Source organism: Ambystoma mexicanum, chromosome 12 (assembly GCF_040938575.1).
Source record: "Ambystoma mexicanum isolate Mex_15411 chromosome 12, UKY_AmexF1_1, whole genome shotgun sequence".
Lineage (NCBI taxonomy): Eukaryota > Metazoa > Chordata > Amphibia > Caudata > Ambystomatidae > Ambystoma > Ambystoma mexicanum.
Window position 1 is genome coordinate 401,412,811 of NC_090936.1, and position 20,728 is coordinate 401,433,538.

A 20,728-nucleotide genomic window follows, 5' to 3' on the forward strand; every position below is an offset into this window, starting at 1 on the left:
TCCACTTTAGGCCACAAAGGGCCCGGGGCACAGTTCCCGGTCACACCGCACGATCCGGGTATAAAGTATCTTCGATCAGGCCCTGCTCCCTTCCCAGGTCCACGCCGTCGGCCTCGCAGGACTGGGTGTCCTTAATGACCTCGATGCACCCGCGTCATGCACCTACACCATCACCATGCTCCAGTGCGACCGACAGGCGCCCAGATCAAGCACCCCTTTGTTCCTTCGTTCGGCGGCGGCCATTTTCTCGTTCAACGCACTCTCGCCTCCAGATCTTCTTTTAACTTTTTGTTGCGCTCTCACGGTGCAGGCCCGTGTCGAAACATAACCTCACGTTCACCTGAGTTTCATGCGCGCAGTCATATCGGTCTCAGCAAAATTGCATCGGTCCTTGCACTGTTTTCAGTCGGATAATGTGCGGATCTTCGGGAGCCCCCGTACAGACACGTCCTTTCACATGGCTTCCAAGCCACGCCCCCCAATATCAATATTTGTTGCCTCACCATGCGAGAAACATTCTCCACGGTGTGGCAAACTATCCGCATGAAGGGGTGAGTGCAAAAAAAGAATGTCGCTGCTATGGCCCAATGTTGGTAATGTCCACCCGCACAATACATGAGAAGGAGATAGCCTTAGTTTATATAGCAGGTGTGCTCAATCAATGACTGGTTTTGGCGCAATGCATGTTGGACCGGCTAGTCCCTAATTCGCCAAAATCACAAATGCTAGTGCATATTTTTAGAAATGAAGGTGAATTTAAACAAATATGCAAGCACCTATCATCCCATACCTCAATGCATTGATAAAGTGCTAGTGCATGATAGGAGCAGCATTAGGTTAGGGATTAAGGTGAATTCAGACAAAAATGAAAACGCCTGTCACCCCATATAGAGTAATAAAAGGCTATCCGTGGATAATACCTCAATGCATTGGATGGATGCTCGTGCAAGTTAAAACAGCATGATTTAGAGTATCCGGACAAATGTCCATCTCTTTCTATCTCCCTACATTGTGCATATGGCATACCAAAACTCGGCCATATTTTCCTGAATGATCCATTTTACCATCTTTAAAAAGTGAGTGAACATTCTGCCTAGCATATAAAGTGACATGTGCAGTTGGTTCATTCATAAAGTGCAAAGTGATACATGTATGTATAAATTCATAGAAACATGACTTTAAAAAGGAAAAAGAGAAAGAAAAAGAGATATTAGATCACTACACATTTACCCGAATTAGAGTCAGTGTTAAGTCACTCTCTATGTGTTTTGTCTACATCAGAGACTAGCCTAAACCCACTATGATGTTGCTTTCTAAGTTGTAAAGTATACAGGATGAGTGTGTAACACTAAAGCAAGCATTGTACTGGAATATGGGACATTCATTAATGAAAATGGCTTCTAGCCCCTGATTAATCATAAAGGAAGACATATAGCTCTGGGTCCACATTTAAACCATTAGGCTTTAGTGTATCAAACCTACAGATTAGTTTGGCTTCTAGTTGGCGCAGTTTGAGTTCCCTATTGCCCAACCTCTTATGTTGTGGTATGTGTGCTAAACCCACAAAGCTCATTTCTGATGTATTTTTATTATGTTTCTCACCAAAGTGTAAAGGTAGAGGGTATGTCAAATCTCCATTTTTTATGGCTCTGTAATGCTGTAAAATACGCAATTTTAGCGGGCCAATAGTTGATCCTATATAATGTAACCCACAGCTGCATGTTATTGCATAAACCACAAACTTTGTAAGGCAAGTTATTTTATGCTTGTACTTCCATTCTTGCCCATTAGCACTGATTGGAGGTTTTCTCGAGACATAATTGCACATTTTGCATTTACCCCATTTTTTAAAACCTGTATGTTCATGTTTGTTAGGAAACCAGCTCGATGAAGAAGCCTCGGTAATTACAGTACTGGGTGCTAGTATATTTTTCAGTGTTGTAGCTTTACGAAAAGTTACACTAGGTTTCTCTTCCAAAACTTTACACAAGTCTCTGTCAGTGGTTAGTATTTTCCAGTGTCTATGCATAATAGCCCTGATATGTTTAGATTGCTGATTGTAGCTCGTTATGAATCTTATCGTTTCATTTTTCAATTTAGGATGTGGTCTAAAAAGATCTCCTCTCGGTTGTTTTTCAGCTTTGGTGAAGCAATCCGTCACTGTACTTTTTGAGTATCCTCTATTCACAAATCTGTTGCCAATATTTTTTGCTTCTTTTTGGAAATTTGCCTCATTACTACATATTCTTTTCACCCTAAGGAATTCTCCATAAGGTATAGACTTTTTGAGAGCTGTGGGATGATGACTACTAGAATGGAGCCACGTAACTATATGTTTGGTAAACTGTTCCAGCTCCTCACTCCATGCCACTGTTGTTTCCCACCAACCCATATAGAGATTGGCGTAAGTTGGCACCATATAGGACCCCATTGCTGTGCCCTGGGTTTGTCTGAAAATCGCATCATTGTAAAGGAAAAAAATATGTTCCAGGCAAAATTTCAACATTTCCAGCAACATATTGTTGTGCTGGCGGTAGCTAACAGATCTGCTGTTCAGAAAGTGACGGCATGCATTTAAGCCATGCTGGTGCTTAATAGACATATAAAGGGACACTAGATCCAGGGAGACCAGAAAATAATTAGGCTCCCAATTAACTTCATCTAATTTTAACAGAAGATCTGATGTGTCACAAATGTATGAATTAAGGCTTAGCACAAATGGCTGAAGGAAATGATCAAGAAATTTAGAGGTGTTTTCCAGGAGACTACCAATTGAGGACACTATTGGGCGTCCTGGAGGATCTATTAGTCTTATGGATTTTAGGATGGAAGTAAATAAGCAGAGTTATTGGGTGTGCATTTTTCAAGAAGTGATATTCATCATCATTTAGCAATTCTTCTTCACACCAATGGAACAGCAATTCATAATATTCTCTATTGGTGTTTCCCAAAATTGATTTATCCGCTAATTCATAGCAAGAAGTGTCATCAAGTTGTCTGTTTGCTTCTTTGACATAGCTGGTGCTGTTCATGACAACTATGCTTCCTCCTTTGTCCGAGGGTCGGATGACTATGTTATGATCATTTTTCAAAGTATTTAATGCTTCTATCTGTGTAGGACTGAGATTTTTTGATTTCATGTTAATAGAGCTGGACAAGCCTTTGAGATCTTTCATTACCAGTTGTTCAAAAACATCTATAGGGCTGCATTCTATATTCGGGCAGAAGGCTGATTTTGGCTTGAATTTGCTGAAACAGCTCATGTTGGTATTGATCCCATATCGTTCTGCCAGCATGCTGTCGTCCATTGTTTCTGTGTATGTATTCACAGAACTGGGGTTGGAATGCAGTTCATCTATATAGAATAAAGTGGCCAGATCTTTCTCTGATAGAATGGAGGCGATTTCTGTATCTGAATCTCTTTTCTGTGTTTTATGCCCAACTTGTGTAGCAAAGAATTTAGTGAGCTTCAGTTTGCGTGTGAATTTGAAAAGATCTATTCTGGCAGATGTGTAGTCGTAGGCGTAGGTTGGGCTATAGGATAGTCCTAAAGATAGGACTGATGTTTCCTTCTGGGTGAGGCTTCTAGCTGAAATATTGAATATTTTTAATTGTTCATGTTCTTGCCTCTCGGTCTCCCCCTCGGTTTGTTCCCAGATCTTGTGGCCCTTCCAATTTGATCTTCCCCGCTTTGCACGACTGCCCCGCCTGGTTGCCCTCTTCCCGTCTTTCCTCTTGGTCCTCTTCCTCGACCGGCTGATTGGCCTCGTCCTCTTTTGTCCATTCTGCTGTCCATGTGGAGCAGCTTGAATTCGTCTAAAAAGTTCAGCTTTTTTGATGAGTGAGCTCCTTCAGAATCTGAAAAGTCAATATCTGAACTGCTGGGATCCTCTGCAGTAATTTCATTTTGTTTAGTGGGGGGATTTTTCTGTTCCATTCTTGCTTTTATGGGCCCATCGAATCTCTTGGCAAAGGTGTATATTCTTCCTTGCTCATAGTCTATCCTGTCTCTTTTGAATTTGAGCTGTTTCCTTGTTCTTAGCTCTAGCTCTCCTTCGAATCTTTATAGATTCTCCTCTAGTCTCGTCATACGCTTTTTACATTCATCTCCATCTTCTGAGGTTAATAGTAGTTCTTCCATAGTTTCTATCTCTTTATCTATCTCTTTCATTAATTTGATTCTGTCTAGTTTGGCGTATTTGATCAGGCTTTCAATCATTCGGAATGAGCAAGTGTTTGTATGGGTTGTCCATTCTTCTATTAATTGCGGATCCATATCTTCGAATGTAGGTATTGTAAGAATTCTTAATCCCCTCGGTATCCGCTGTGCTTCTAGATACATCTGCAGAGTCATGGCTTCCCACCACTTGGAGATCTCCTTTTTCTTTATTCTTTCCAATTTGTCAAGTTTCTGCTGCACTGTAAGACTTGCTGGTAAGCTGTTATCATTAATGGTGCCAGTTGTAGTCGTATCTTGATCAAACAGAATTAGCGCTGCTGCCATCCGTTTTGCCTCTACCTGGTCTGCCATAACTTGAGTTCCACTAATGATTAGTGGTGCACTAAAAATTTAGTAAAAAACTGGGTGGAAAGACAGATGATAATTGAAAAAATGTCTTTGTCTTATCCTGCTCTGCACACAGACTTCTGTGGTTGCTCTCCCAGGTGGTCTGCCCCTCAATAATGTAAAAGAGAATAGCGAAGAAAAATAGCTTTCTCTTTATAATTACAGCATTAGAGGGACGCTCAACCGTGATTATTATGATGCTAGAAATGTCACTGTATATCATACCATTGTATATCACGGGAGGCGGCTGCAGTAGACTATTAAGTGGGAAAACATTTGTCTGCCCCTACACTGCGCTCTGCCTCATTATTGAGCTGGTGCTATTGGGCTAGAGCGGACAGGGCTCTAAAATTTGCAGAAGAATGTCAGCAAAAAGATACAGGTAGGCAGATAAACAACACCTCCAACTTAATACCAAACTTGCCCAAGCACTCACGACCATTTACTAAGTTTAAAAATGTTTTCTTTAATTAATCAAAAGTTGTGCAAAATGTTATAAAAAGCATACATGGCAATACCTGGTCAGACCAGGCACAAGGCACCACTCACCCCAACGGGTGGAAAGACGCCACGCGTTCCGCTCGACTCGCAAGCTTCCTCAGGCTTGTAGTTGTTCCCAACATGCATTGCGCCAAAACCAGTCATTAGTAAATGGTCGTGAGTGCTTGGGCAAGTTTGGTATTAAGTTGGAGGTGTCGTTTATCTGCCTACCTGTATCTTTTTGCTGACATTCTTCTGCAAATTTTAGAGCCCTGTCCGCTCTAGCCCAATAGCACCAGCTCAATAATGAGGCAGAGAGCAGTTTAGGGGCAGACAAATGTTTTCCCATACATCTATATATATATATATATATATATATATATATATATATATATATATATATATATATATAAAAATATAATGGCAGTTATTAGTAAATCACAAAGTTTTTCAGACATTTCAACCAATTTGTAGAAAGAAGCGGGAGTTGGGAGGAGAGAGAAAGGTGACTGTCCAATCCTATTTGCAAGACCTCTTGCAGGCTACTCCCCCAAGATTGTAAACTTGATGGTGTCATCAATGCTATATAAAGTGGAATGCACTATGAGGAAGGGACAGAAATGCTAAAAATTACCATCAGGAAAGCAGCTAAAATTACCTTCAATAGAGCCACTAAAACTCACCATCTGACAGCAAGAAAGAAACACCAGAAGAGATTACAGAAATTGCATTTGAGTGGAGCTGTCTATTGGAGGTGACTGTTGCTGGGGAGGAATAGAAAGCTGACTGGACCCTCTGGTGGCGAGCGGAGGACCATCCTGGGGAGGAGAGTGACCAGATACCTGCCCTGTCCTTCCAGAGGGCCCTGACATGCAGCTGGCTATCCTGAATTTAAACAGAGGTTTTCTATGTAAGTAGAAGTGAACCCTTTGCAACCAAAAGTTGGGGGGATATGCCAGCTTCAAATAATTTGCATTTATAGCAGGCAGGGGGGGGGAATGTGTAGATCCTTACCTATTTAACTGAAAATATTAATTTAATTCATTCCCTTTTGCAGAACACTATGGGTGATTTTTGTTAAAATTTGAAATGAAAAAAGCTCACTTCTCAGTTTCTACTGAAAAACTATAGCCTGTCATTTAAATCAGTAGTCCTTTTTGTCCTGATGACCCTGACTTCTTTAAGGAAGAGGGATGTCTTTATACTTAAATCAGTCCAACGTTTTTGTCCAACTTTCTCCAACACCGACCTTTCTGTGGAGGGGGTCTGAAATCCAAAACTCTTCAACCATCCTAATTTTTTGGCAGACTTCCGTAACACAGACCAAAGTAGGGGGGCGGGAGAGTCTGAAAAACAAACCACTAAACCACCCTGTGCTTATTTTAAAGCTAAAGTGTGGGTGAAATAATGATTGCCATATGCATTTGCCCAAATTTGTAAAACTAAACTGCAAGCCTTTTAAGCGTGCAGGAAAATCAAAATTGCACAGCACTACATTTGCAATTGTTTGTGTTCACTGACCAGCGCTAATTATTTATTGAATTGAAATTGAGATAAAGAACTGTAATTTGTGTGTTTCCTCAATTAATTTGGGTGATTTATTTGTGTAACAAAAAGTTGATTGTGAGCCAAAAAGAAGGTGGTGGGTGTAGTTTGTGTGATTTGTCTTAACATCTAATTCAAATAAACATAAATATATGTCCTGTACACCGGCCTTGTTCTTGGCTCATTGATAGCTCAGGGGGACAGATCCGACTGGTACTAGATGAATAGGAGATAGAACTGAATAAAATAATCCATTAAACTGTTTGTTGTGTGACACCTTGAATGGGGAGGGAAGGGACTCCCCGTGTGGAGGGCGGCCTCTTAATAAACTGTTACACAATTGAACCCATAAAAGGTATGTATCAAGTAAAAGCTTGCACCATTCTGTTAAGATATGATGGTGAACTTTGGAGAATGGAAAAGTTCTCTCCACTGCAAAAATGCAACACAACTTTCTTCAAGAGGCTGTTCAAGCTTCCTGGGTCTGCCCTGAAATTCGCAAAACACAAATGGAGCCAAGTCAGAGTTTTATTGAAGATGAGCTTAGGATGTTGCCCGAGGCTTGCCTTTTCGACCAATCCTAGGGCCACCGTCACTCAGAAGCTACTGGCAGAGCTTGAAAATACCTTGCCTGTTTTACGCTAACGTTGAATAAGAAAAATGCAGCCTTGGTTTATGGTATAATTCCCCTTCTCCCAATATACCCGAAATATTCAAATGGTCAAATGTTCTTGGAAAACTCACGCTAATGATAGTGGACACTGCATTGAATTTTGCAAAAGCATTACTCTTAGTTCGATTTAGGGCTACCTGCTTGGGTAAGCGACCCCAAAGCCATGAAATGGATGATGCATTTTCATACATGCCAACATGCCTCATTCCAGTCGGCAGATGCTCGTCCTGGTTTTCACTTTGCATTCTAGGATGTGTAGGCCTGGCTTCATTAAGGTGAAACTACAAATCCCAGACTACAAAGTGAACCAGTCTAGGCTAGTATCTCCTGAATGGAGTCTTGTATCTCCTGAATGGCGTGTGCAATATTGGCATGTATGCCTTTTGGATTGAATGTTTTGCCTATCATAGCTACATTGGTGAGGTTATAAAAACACAATGACACAGTTCATGTTTTATTGTGTCTACGAAGAAAATATTTTTCCTTTTTTGTTCTTTTGCCTAAAAATTCTTTTAAATCTGGTGATTCTTGTGGTCTCACACAGTGTAGGCCAGCACTACGATATCTGCCATTGATTACCGTTGTTCATACTGCCTGTCTCCTGCGCGATTATTCAACCATGCTGTGCGTATCCAACATAGGGCAAATATTACGTAATGCGATGGATAAATATTATGCTGCAGGACTTGGGCTGTAATTGTTGGAATTTGCTCTTGTTTTGTTTTTGTGCACATTGTGTTTGGGCAATCAATATTAATTGTGGATTAATTGTTTTCAACTATTCTAATTTTGCATAACATGCTCACCCTGATTTTATGTCTCTTCCAGTGACGTCATTTGGGGGTCACCAGGGGTCACACCTGAGACCCTTAAGGCCTCCCTTGGTACCCCTGTGGCCTCCCTTGCCACCCCAAAAAAGAGAAAAAAAGAAAAGATGTTATTTTTTTTTAATGGAAGCTCCTGGGCTGTTAGCAGCGCTGTGTGGCTCTGTTTCTGGATTGGCTGGATTTCTTGTTCAGGCCTCTTTCAGCGGGTTCCACAAGTTTAACACTTTGAGCAGTGGCCCTAAACAAAAAAGAATAGGAATAACAAATAATTTGTCTTTCCAGAATTCTATACAATAATTCCTATACTCAAATGTTTATTTCAGGTACACTTTAGGGGGTGAGTCACTGATTTAGTTTGTTCTCAAATTCACAATGCAGACAAAAACGTCCAAAAAGCATTTAGAGTAGAATAGGCATCCATTGCGGACTATGTATTTTGCTTTTGGCATGTTTTTTTTTGCTACGATCATCACAAGACATTCCATCTCAGTGTCCTCGGTCACTTGACAAAATCCTTGTTCCTAAAAGCTGGTGTACAGTGTAGAAATGTTTGACCATAGCACATAAAGTGGCCCTTTATTGCATTGTGCCACAATTAACGCTTTTTTGTAATGTATCCATCTTTCCTATCTCCATGGCATTCTGTTCAGGATGTTTGTTTGCATGTATGAGGTAACGAGTGCCCATAGTACGGGATGCCGTGTGAGGGCGCTAATTTCCCTGCACTACTCTAAATTCTTTAATACACAGTTATGAAGCCTCCCAATGGTATATATTTTGCCAACCTCTGAAACCTGAAAAGTAGATCAACGCAACCTTGACATGAGGGCAACTTTGCACCAGACTTGCAGATGAACGGTGTACAGTCAACGGGTCGAATGCAATACGTTCAACTCAAAAGGATCGAAAACAAAATGATCGAATGCCTTTTTTTAAATGTAATTGTTTTTTGGGGCTTGGCATAGGTAAAAATTGTGGTTTTTAGGCAGACCCCCCCCAAAAAAATGCATTTGATTTTTTGTTTTTTGGTCCTTTTGATTCAAAACAATTGTATTACGAATCTTTTCATTCGACCCTTTCACCTACAACCCAGATTAACTGGCCTGCTGTTAAATCTGTTACCAATTTAACAGTATCCAGTAAAGAGTGTAATTTGCTTTCTGACTTTGAGAACATTCAGGCATGTAATTGGTCATTTCACTATAGCCAGTAAGATAGCTATAACCGGTAAGATAGCTCAGTGTGTTGAGTGGTCGCTGCTGCAATATGTGTGTGTGTGTGTGATCTGCAGGTTCAAATCCCGGTAAGGCCAACTCAGCCTTTCATCCTTCTGGGGTATAAATGAGTATCAACACAGGTTGGGTGATATTGTTTGTACATTTGTTCTATGTAAAGCACTTAAGCCTAAGTGCTATATAATAACACATCATTATCATTTGGCCTTGGGCGTCTGCTTGCATTCACAGTCATTTGGTAATATGGGCCTATACACACTGATATTAACGATACATATGGTGATCCATTCTTGTGTGAAATGTATATCACATTACAGTGATATCGTAGCCATATTTTATGTAGTGTACCTAGGAACAATGCTATGTGATGTCACTTCCTGTTTGTCAAGGGGTGAAAGGTTGTGTTCCATCACTTCTCGGGGTGGGGTCAAATGACATCACTTCCTGTAATGTCATCAGAGGTCAACGGTTGTGTCACGTCACTTCTGCTACCCCTGGCATTTTGGTGAAATGACATCCTTGATCTCTTCTTTCTATAATTGTTATCATTATTAATTGGAAATGCACTTTCTTTCTCCTTTATGAAATGGCAGGGGGGGCAACAGGCTTGTCTGGGAAGCAAAACAACAGTGAGCAGCATGGGTTCGGTACCCGATCCCACGTTTAAACGTTGGAATCTGGCATACATGATATAATAGCCCAATTTTTTTCAAGGGTCATTTCATTTACTTTTAAGGTTTTTTAGACAGAAATAAAGTGATGGGCCTGATTTACAATGCATTGTGATTCAGGCCCATGTTGTTCGATTGATTGATAGTGGCTGGTTTCATTACCATGGGGGATACGCAGTACGGGGCCATTAGGCCGACCTAGTAAACCACTCACAATGTCCAAGGGTTTTGTGATTTTATCTCCTCTACTCCCATGCATCCAAGATTCGAAAATAGACTGCCAGGTGTTTCCACCGTTTGTGAATGGCAAGTGGCAGACAACGGATGAGCGCATCAGCAGTAAGGGTTACCCATACACACACACACACTCCATTTTAATCAACAGATACATTCATATGTATGCTGATTAAGATCAATTGTAAACAGTGTCATGGATGTCTTCATATCGGCTTTAAGCGAGTGGCTATTTAACCAAAAAGAAATAAGCACACTTAAATGTTATGTTATTCTAGAACCTGATTCACAGAATCGCTGTACACTGGCTCAATGCCATAGGAAAACGTTTTGTGAATCAGGGCAGCCAGAAGTTCCTAACTTTTCAGCTTGTGCCGAACATCAGCGTCGTTTGCTTGTCGGGAAAGGACATCAAGTGTGATGAACTGCTGCCTCCAGTGTGGGGCGCTTGCTCTTCCGGTGAGCGATGCACGTGCCTGTCACGGTGCATTAGGCGGGTGTAAAGGGAAACGCTGCGCGCGTGCAAGGGAGCAGACTCCATCAGCCTCACAGGGCCAGGCAAATTCATTATAGATATAGCTTGATACTCCCAGTCTAATCATGTAGCCCTGTACTCTATGCCTCATGCTGCTCGACCCCCCCCCTCAAGTGTCTCCCGCCTCGGGCAGGCCCTCACTCCTCCATCACTTACCAGTGTCCACTAAGAAAACTCCGTAGTTGTTGTGCAAATCGGAGCTCTCGGGGCAGTTCTCTATGCCAGCCTGGTAGACATCTTCTGCTTCTTTAAATCGCTCCTTCAAAAGAGACAAGCACAAACAGGGGGTTGCCATGAAACAGAAATATGGAAGCCAACAGACGTGAAACACAGTTTTTCGGTGACACATCAGTACAATGCACACTCCCATTTCAAGCCTTGGCGTGAAGCACACTTGCCCCCCCTCCCCCTATATCTGAACCCCCTGCAACTTCTAGCAGCTGTGGCAGGATGCCCAATAGCCTCACGACAACAGCTATTTAGTTTCAACTTTTTATTAGAAAAATATATGTATGCAAGATGATTGTGTTTCTCAGTCGAGGGGTCATGCCTACACCCTATCCTTAACCTTACAGTGGGCTTGCACCTCCCTAGGCGGGGCTCCCTAGTCCGCCACAATGTTTCTGCAGGATTGGCTCACTTCCGCCAGGGTGCCTCTACTGTCTGGTTCTGTCCCTCTGCCTAGGGAGGCCTAAAGGCCTTACCCTTATGCAGCCCCATTGCGGACTTTCCCAGGCACATAACAGAGTAGTTCCTTCTCCTGATGGCAGACTCCTCGGCGTCTCCTCGCTTGCCTGTCTCCACTCTCCTCTCACACCCTCTCCTTCTCTCTCTCTCTCACTCTCTATACAATCTGTCCGCTGATCTCACTCTTCTCTACTGCTTCTCCTATCTTCCCCATCCAACTGTTTGCTCCCCACTCCCTATAAAGTGCTTCCTGGTCTTACCTCTCTCGCTCTCTATCTCTCTCTCTGTCCGCACTCTGTCCACACTCTGTCCCCTGCCTCCCTATCCTTCCCCTCACTGGATCTGCCCTCCAGCTCCCTTCTAATATTTTGCTCCCAACAATACCCCACCTCTATCATGACTTCTGTTCCTGCTGCTCATGTCCCTCTCTCTTTCACTCACTCCCAAACACACTCACACAACCTCTCTCACAGCTACCCTCAAAGTCCCCGCTTTTACCTACAAAACTCTCTTCAGACTGCCTCCCGCTCCCTCTCTCACACACAACCCGATTGGTACCACTCGCTCAGCTATAGCACTTTACCATACCTTCTCAAATCAGGCCAAAAAGCTACTCTCCAAATATTCTTCCAACTGCTCTGCAATTCTCTGCTCCCGAACTCACGCGTACTCCTTCACTTCCTGCTCCCGAACTCACGGGTACACCTGCAATTGTCTACCACAACTGCTGGTCTTTTATAGCCCAGCATGACCGGCCTGGTTCCCATTGGCTCTCTAAGTCAGCTACCCTCCCTTAGCCAATCTCTGCCTGAGCTACTGCTGTGGGGGCAAGGACTTCCTCTCAATGTCTTAAAGGAGCCTTCTAGCCTCACCCGCTTTTCAGGATCCATTCTCCTGCAGGAAGTGTTCTGGGCGAGTGTCTGTACAAATAAGGGTTGTGGAGTGTTTCGGGGTCTACACAGTTCCCCCTGCAGTCTCTTGCCAGATCCAGGTCTTTGGTTGATGCCCAACAGCTCCCCGATAGCCTGTCTGGGGTTCTTGGAGTGGGTGTTTGGTGTCTCCTTTAGTTTAGGAGGTGACACTTCAGTCCATTTCCATTTGGGTAATCAATCCATTCCTACTGCTCCAGGCTGGGTTTGTCTGTTGAGCCCAAGTGCATTGTGGAAGTGTAAGTTCGAGTTTCCCTTCACCTGGTGTTGCTTCCCTGGATCTGTAGTTCTTGCCAGGCTTCCCAGGGTTCAGGTGATTGCTGGACATGTTTTTCTAGATAAACAGAGGCAGAAGCAGGGACAGTGGAACCAGTAGCCCTGCATGTATTGAGACACTCTTGCGTGCTAGGGACTTGGGTCCCTCTCAACTCCCCCATAACACCCCTGGGTAGCACCGGCTCTTGCTATATCCTTATGAGCCGCCCATCCCAGGGAGGAGGGGGGGTCCCTGCGGACCCCATCACACAGCCGGGTCCGGTGCAGGATTTATGCTGCCTTAGCCCTGAACCCCAGTCCATAGCAATTGGGCAAGAATGTATCCATGTAGGGCCAATCTGGCCCACCTACTACAGTATGTTGCTGCCTGCTGCTGGTGCCCTAGACAAGCGCCTAGATGGCCATTGCTGTGGCACTTGTCCTGTCTGTGGCTTACAGGCGCCTCTCCCTGCTTCCATGTGACTTCCAGTCTGCGTTTTACTGCTGGCTATGCAGATTACTGTGTAATGTAAAGTGGTATGGTAAATTGGGCCCCGCAATCAACCATTGTCACAGTGCTTAGAAGTGGGAGAAATGTGGAATTAAGTGCACTATAACAGTACAATTTAGTATTATTATAACCAACTCCTGGTATTTTGGCAGCACTCTGGTGCGTGATTCAGGAATAAATGGGCAAGGGTAAGGCAGGTTAGTGAGGGCAGAAGGAGGGGCAGGAGTGAAACTTGATGATGGATTTAGGACGGCAGTACCTGAGTAGGGTGCGCTGGTATGATTCTTTGTGGTAAGTGGTAGAGAAGCTTGCATGTATGTTTTATTAGGGGGCCGGGGAGGCAAGAATTAGTAGCTGCCGATGGTGGGATATTGGGAACGCCATTGTTTTGGAAGTGGGAGGAGGCTATGCGATGGGGGTACAGACTTTGTGGTCCTTCCGGTGAACTCTAAGTGGCTCCGTGCTAGGTAATGTAGTGATGGTGGTGCTAGCAGGTGCAATGCCTCGTTGCATCTATGGGTACACAGATGTGGTGTAGAAGTGGCAGTGGATTGAAAGGTGAGTGGATTGTTTGGGGGTTGAGGGGGCAACTAAGGGAAGATCGTGAGGTGTCCTGTTCTTCAGAGTTGACATGCTAAACTGCCATGTTAGGGTTCCTAGTATGAGTCAGAGCTGTGGGGTTCTAGCTATTTTTGGTTACTTTCTATGATGATTTTAGGAGGATGGTAGTTAAGGAGAGCCATGAGAAAACCAGACTCTGCGGAGGATGCTTTAGAATGATCCAGTGTAGTTTAGATGTGTGGGTCTATGAGAGTTAGGTTGTGGTGGAAGAGATGGCTTGAATGCCCGTGTCTTGTTGTGGGTGTGTGTGCATTTGAAACAGAGCTGGATGAGGTATTATCTGTTCTATGGAGCATCTGGTCACAGACAGGCCTTCCTATACTGGGAGTGTTGATTGCCCATGTTGATGATGATGATGGTGGGTTTGAGAGACTGGCATGATCGAGTCCTCTCCATGGAGCGTTCTACATTCATTTAAACTTTAAGTAAAGTCATGTATGCACATGTGGCTGAGACTGGCTGTATTAAATATGGTCGCATATGCATTCTTCTTTGTGACCTTACAGCTCAATTGGATCTTCAGGTCAGAATCAGTGTTGACTAGAACGTTTCAAAGACCCAATTGTTCCAGTCGTAGGAAGGCATGTGTCCATGCAAAAATGCCTGTGGTGGTCTCATTCACAGCCCGATTTCGAGAGGATATTCTGAATGCCTGAGTGTGCACGGGGGTTCCATGGATTGTTTGCCAGCGTAAGGATGTGAATCCTCCTTGACATTTCCAGTTGAAACTTGGGACTGGCACTAGGGCTGCTGTACTGGATTGATGTGTGGAGTGGATGAATTTCATATAGGTGGATTCTGGACCCCTGCCGTTGAAGGGCGATACAGAGGGGTTCAAGTAGGATTCTGCACGTGATGCAGAGACGCTGGAGTGTGTGGAGAACCACCGTGATTTATCTCCATCTTTTCATTGTTGGGAGGAGTATAGTTGCTGCCCTTTCTGCTCTTTGAAGGTGGTTTAGAACATCGGCTGGGTGGCCTAGGTAGAACTGTCTGGAGAGTACAAGTGCGATGACTGCTATGGTTCTCGGTGGGAAAGACAGGCATAGTGTGATGCGCCGGATGGATCTGAGCAGGAAGAAGCAGCTTCTTACTTTGGCTTTAACTTGGGGTTTGAGTTTAAGGGAGCTGTCCGTGAGGAACCCAATGTTTTAGACTGTCGCTCTTCTCATGTTCCCAATTCAACAGGCCAAAAACTGGTTATTTGCTGAATCTAATTGGTGTAACATGTTGTTGAACAGATTTTGGTCAGAAGGTCCACTGGTGCACACAATATAATCTTAAGACATTGTTAGCCACAGCAGAATTTGCCTATAACAACCGTGTTCATTTGATTCTTCTAACACGTCTTTCTGTTTGTATGGTCAATATCGTCTGTATAAATGAGTTTCATCTAAATGTCTGCTTGCACGATAAGGGGCAGTGAAACATCCGCCTCATTTTGTTGGTCCTTTTTGGTGTATTCAAATGGAAGGAATCCTTATTCCTTCCAGAGGACACGCAGGATTTCATCCAGGGCATGTGACCACACTGTTTCTTTCTTTCTATTGGTTCTTTCTTGCGATGGCTCTCCTTTGGATAATCCTTTTCCATTCCAGACTCCTCCTTTGAGCACTCATTTATGGGCTTGGAATTGCTTCCTCCCTGTTTGCCCACCTCTAACCAGTCGTCCACAAGGTTTGGTAGGTACCCCACAACGCTGTTGCATTACTAAGCTTATGGCTGTGGGAGCACTTTTCTACAAATGGCTACGCCATGTAACTCCACTGCAACATCACTGGAGATTTTTAGAGAACAAAAAAGTGATGCCACAACAATCGACCCACAGTGAAGGCCGTCGGTACAGTTGTAGCAGCGCACAAAAAGTGTACTTGCTCCTTTGCATGTTTTCTTCCCTTAGACCAGACCCCCCTAATGCTTGTTCCCAGCTCTGCTTTTCCCTACCCCATTGCTCCCTTATCTATGGGGAACTTCCCTTTCACTAGAGGCGTACATAGGCCAGGGCCTGAGCGGGAAAGGCCAACCCAAAATCTGTAAATGCATACTCTGCAGCACTGTGTGGACATTCATAGATGATAATGTCACTGCGGTGGGCCCAGCTACATTAGCTTCAGGCCCCACTTGTTAGACAATCCTGCCTAAGCCTCTGGCTTCCTCTAGATTTCCCTTCAGAGACCTTCAGCCTTGGTTCTTGCAGAGAAGCTGGTTGACCTATTGGACACAGTGTGACTCTATTATGGCCAACGGCATACATGCGGTCGGTGCGGCCACCCACAATACATGGCGCAGTAAGGGTACTGACCTATGCAACAGCAAAGATTTGCTTCTGTTTCCCCGGCAACATGGCCGCCTAGGTGCTCCCATTCCCTGCCCTGTTAAAGCTGCAGCTTTTGCATTTGAGTCCGCCATGGTTATGCAGTAGGTCTTTCATTGCTGGGAGGATAAGTAATGGGGAACATGCTTGTGTTGGAAGCTGGGCAGCATGGGTTTGATATGGTCCCAAGTTTAGAGGCTGGACTCCGACATGAAGCAAAATATAAAAACCCTTTATTTTTTATTTTTTAGCCATTTTACATTGAAGGCAGGGATACGTCATGTATATTTTACGCATGTTATGTTCAGTATAACTTTCACATGTATGTTGCATTCCCCATAAGCATATTTGCACATCATGTGTTTTCCTCCTATACCATTCTCTTTGTGAATCAACACCAACCCTCCACATGTCAGCTGCAAAGGAAAAAGTTAGGGGCAACCTGCATTAATAAGGTTAACATGATTGTAGCTCCTATATGGTAAGCTTGAAGGCAAAACTGTACTCCCTGAAATATCAAGCTGGTACTTACTGTTGCCGAGTAAAACTCGACACTAGGAAACCATTGCCTTTTTGCCCAAAAGGGGTGTTTCTAATGCAGCTCTAGACAATGTTTGTTTGTTTATTTATTTATATAGCGCTCCTAACCCGAAGGTATCTGGGCGCATTACTTGTAGTTACATGTTACAATATTAGACTCAGATACATGATAAAGATATACAAACAAGCAGAGTAATATAGCAGTGAATATGAGTAAAAGTCTGAAGTAAGTTATGCATAGCAAGAAAAGATCCAGCTTTTGTTTTGGGGTCTGATCTTAAGGCTGTAGGCAGGGAATTCCACAGTTGCGCTGCCATAACAGGAAAGCTGCTACACCCTTCTTTCTTAAGCTTATATCTAGGTACCTTGAGGCCGTGCGAGTGCAGGGTTCTGGTAGGACTTTCAGATATCTTTTTAATAAATTTGTCTGCTAAGTATTTAGGGGTTGAATTGAATAAACATTTATGGGTGAGGGTTAATGATTTGAACTGGATTCTGTCCTTGACTGAGAGCCATTTGGTGTTACGTCTGGCCTCCGAAATGTGTTGCGTTTTAGGAATACTTAGCGCAGTTATTAGAGCATTATTTTGTAGTAGTTGTAGTTTATTGACATTATGTTTACTTGACCCGAGGTAAAGTCGGTTACAATAATCTAGTTTCGAGAGAATTCAGGCTCCTGCTAAGGTAGTGCAGCTGGTTGAGGAGAGGAACGGTTTACAGGCATGGATTAATGTACAAGTGTATGCTGTAGCCGAAGCAGTAACATTGATTTGTCTGTTCAAATTAAGAGCTGAGTCCAGATAGAAATCCAAACTTTTACCAGCTTAGCAACTTTAATATTGGTACCGTCGATGTTGAATGATTGAAATTGAGTGCTTAGTTTGTTTAGTCTTGCTGGTGCTCCAATGATCAGGAGCTCTGTCTTTTCGTTGTTGAGGCAGAGGCCGTGGGTGGCCATCTATGCTTGAATAGTAAGGTACATTTTATACACCACAATAGAGTCAGTGTCATAGTCGCCGAACATGGGTATGAGAATCTGGGTGTCATCTGCATATTTAGTGTAGGTGACACCCAAATTATCTAAGTCGTCAAATAAAGGCTTTGTGAAAATATTATACATCGTGAGTGAGACGCACGAGCCCTGTGGTACTCCACAAGTTATGGGTGCAGGCTCTGCTGATGCAGTGGTTGAGAACACTCTCATGAAACAATTATCCAGAAAGGATTGAATCCAGGCCGTGGTTTCAGGGGAGAAGTGGGCAGCTGTAGATAAGTGTTTGCAGAGCACTTTATGGTCCACTAAATCAAAAGCGTCCGAGAGGTCTAAAAGGAGGAGGAGAGCCAATTTATCTTTGTCCTTTAACTCATCCATTTGATTTTTCAGATCGATAAGAGCAGTTTCCATTCCGTGTTTAGGTCTGAAGCCTGACTGACGGAGCCCCAGAAGATTGTTAGCTTGAAGGTAAGTCTGCATCTGACGGTAGCCCACTCTGTCGAGTATGTTTGAAGAGAAATGGGACCGTTGTTGTAGGTCTGTAATTAGTTAGGATGTTTGGTTCGAGAGTAGGTTTCTTTAAAAGAGGGAGGACCCATGCATCCTTTAGATTAGTAGGGACAGTGCAGGAGTCAAATGACAAGTTGATTAGTTGGGTGATGAAGGGGGCTAGGCCCCTAGCTGCTTCTTTGATTATTGTTGCTGGGTAATGTGTCTCCCGGACATCTGGAAGGTTTGAGAGAAGTTATTATATTCTCCACTTCCGGGGTAGAGACTGGGGCAAATTTGAACTGATTAAGTGGTTTTTAATAGTCTGGCTGAGATCCCTGCAAAGGTGGGATAATTGACAGGTTTCGTTTTTTAGCTAAACTCCAACTATTCACATGACTCAAGTTACACCATTGCCACATTTACTATTGGGTTTAGGTCCTTGTGAAGTGGTACACAGAGGGTTATGGCAAGCCCAGCACAATGCAGTAACGCCCCCAGGTTTGCAGTCCTTAATTCAGCCTGAACCTCTGAGGCGATACTCAGGGAGAGCGCTGGAGACTGGCTGGGTGAAAGGAGCAAGCATCTGCTTCCCCTCTGTAAAACAGAGCTCATGCCCTGTAAAATACTAACCAAGCTGGAGTCCAGGACTCCCTGGCACAAAGCGGCCCTACCACCCAAAAGCCTCCCCCATCAATACAGATATTTTGAAATCTGAGTGTTTATCCAATGCTTTAACACCCGGCCAATGTTGTTTCCGTACACGAGCTATGAAAGATCCCCGGAGTACGGGTTGGTTTAATTGATTCATGCAGAAGACCTTCGATATTTAACATACTGCAAGTTCATTAGTAACTCACAACAAGTTCATAAGCTACATACAGCCAGTGCATTAATAACCAATGCACAGCAGGGCAGCTGCAGTCTGTCGAGGATGTCTTAGCTGTAAATGGTCCAGGGACCCCACCAATGACCATCTGGGAGACCTGCTGATGCCCAGCTCTGAATTGATGCCTTGTGTACATGTAATCATGCCCTTGCCGTTAACCTGAGGCATCGCCAAATAGCTCCTTTCACAGAAGTTCCATTCCACAGGCCTAACGAGGCACACAAGATGCTGCATAGAGCGGGGCCTTGTGTTCTGCTAGGATTGTGTGGTCCCCTTCTGAGTTGCTCCATAGTCACAGCCCTGACGCTGTCCGACTAGACGGAAGGCTCCCTCCTGCGGGTGAACCAAGTGCAATGGAGAAGCTCGCTGTGGAAATCCACCAACTAACGCCTCCCTTAAGTCACTATCATCTCGCTCCTGAGGCCTGCCACCACTTCAGACCCAGGCAAGCGACCCTCACCTCATTGTTGCCCTCATAGGAGGGCTACCACAGCATTCACACACCAGCTTTTCCCAGGCTGACTTTTTCACATGGTCTGGTCTCCTTTGAGGTGGCTTCTCGTCTTCTGTGTGATATGATAAGTCATTTATAATGCGCCTGTATACAAGTGTTTCTAGGCACGATGTGCCCCCTTATTCCAGTACCCTCCCACATACCACACTGTGGGGTGGTGTGCTCATCACAGCATCTTCACCTGGACCACTACCACTTTCACATGGTTGCCAGGCCACTTCACTCCTACAGTCATGGCATGATGAGCAGCCCTCACACCAACCCGCGATGGGGATTGATAAAGAGTGCCACTCGAAGACCTCTTGGCCCCGGGGCGCACCTCAGGTGGAAGCCGCCCCTTCTGCCCTCCTTCCCCTTCCCGGGAGAAGCACACTTCGCTATGTCCCCACCATCTCCAACTGTTCATCTTTTTGTTCTTTTTTTCCGCAGCCTGGTCCCTCGGCACAAACCATTCAGGCCACACAGGGGTGACCGGCCCATTGTCCACGAAGCCCAACGTTCCAAGGTTCCCAGTCAGAGGACACATTGGTTTAGCCCAACATCAACCAGTCCCTGACACAAAGCAATAAGTAAGCAACTTCATCCATATAATTGATCTAAGTCAAGTATAGATTTGATACATTTGCAACAAAGTTATAATAAAGGGCTCATTTGGGTCAGGATAAATACTGGTAACATAGATCAGCGGGTTACTCGCTCCCTTCCAACCCTTGTGTGCTCAGAACTATTTTGCAACAGAGGCACAGCCAGGTTTGCATCCGCAAGACCCAGTCAGCCCGCCATACTTAGAAACATGATAAGCTAAGTCTTGTGCACTGAGTAAAAGTCAAGCCTATTTGTGTTACAGCACCTAGAAGCAGGCAATATTTGCTAAATCATTTTTTATCGTTAGTTTGATATACATTCGCTTTGAAAATCCCTTTGAATTTGATGTATGATATGATAGGTTATTTATAACGCGCTTAACACCCAGAGGTTTTTGAGCGCGGACCTGGGGATCGAACCTGTGGTGCTCTGTGTCGAACACGTTGCCCCTGAGCTATCCTCCCGAGACAAATGTAGGCTTTTATACAGCATAACAGCATTTTACCTTCGTAAAAGACGCCTCTGTATATATCTTGCTCAGCAGACACCAGAGAATGAGTGCAAATGAACGGAGGTACTCATGTTTTTTCGCAGCTGTGCGGATTTCCCATCAGTGTGAGGAGGCAGAAAGCA

The 20,728-nt window shown here is 44.1% G+C and overlaps 1 protein-coding gene across 1 annotated transcript in view; it reads right to left on the reverse strand.

The window, feature by feature from the left end:
- Positions 1-20,728, reverse strand: part of TMTC1 (transmembrane O-mannosyltransferase targeting cadherins 1) — a 1,779,343-nt gene that overhangs the window by 157,543 nt on the left and 1,601,072 nt on the right. Inside the window, exon 14 of the mRNA XM_069628531.1 lies at positions 10,924-11,026. Within this exon, the coding sequence (XP_069484632.1) occupies positions 10,924-11,026 (103 nt within the window). The remainder of the gene's footprint in view (positions 1-10,923; positions 11,027-20,728) is intronic.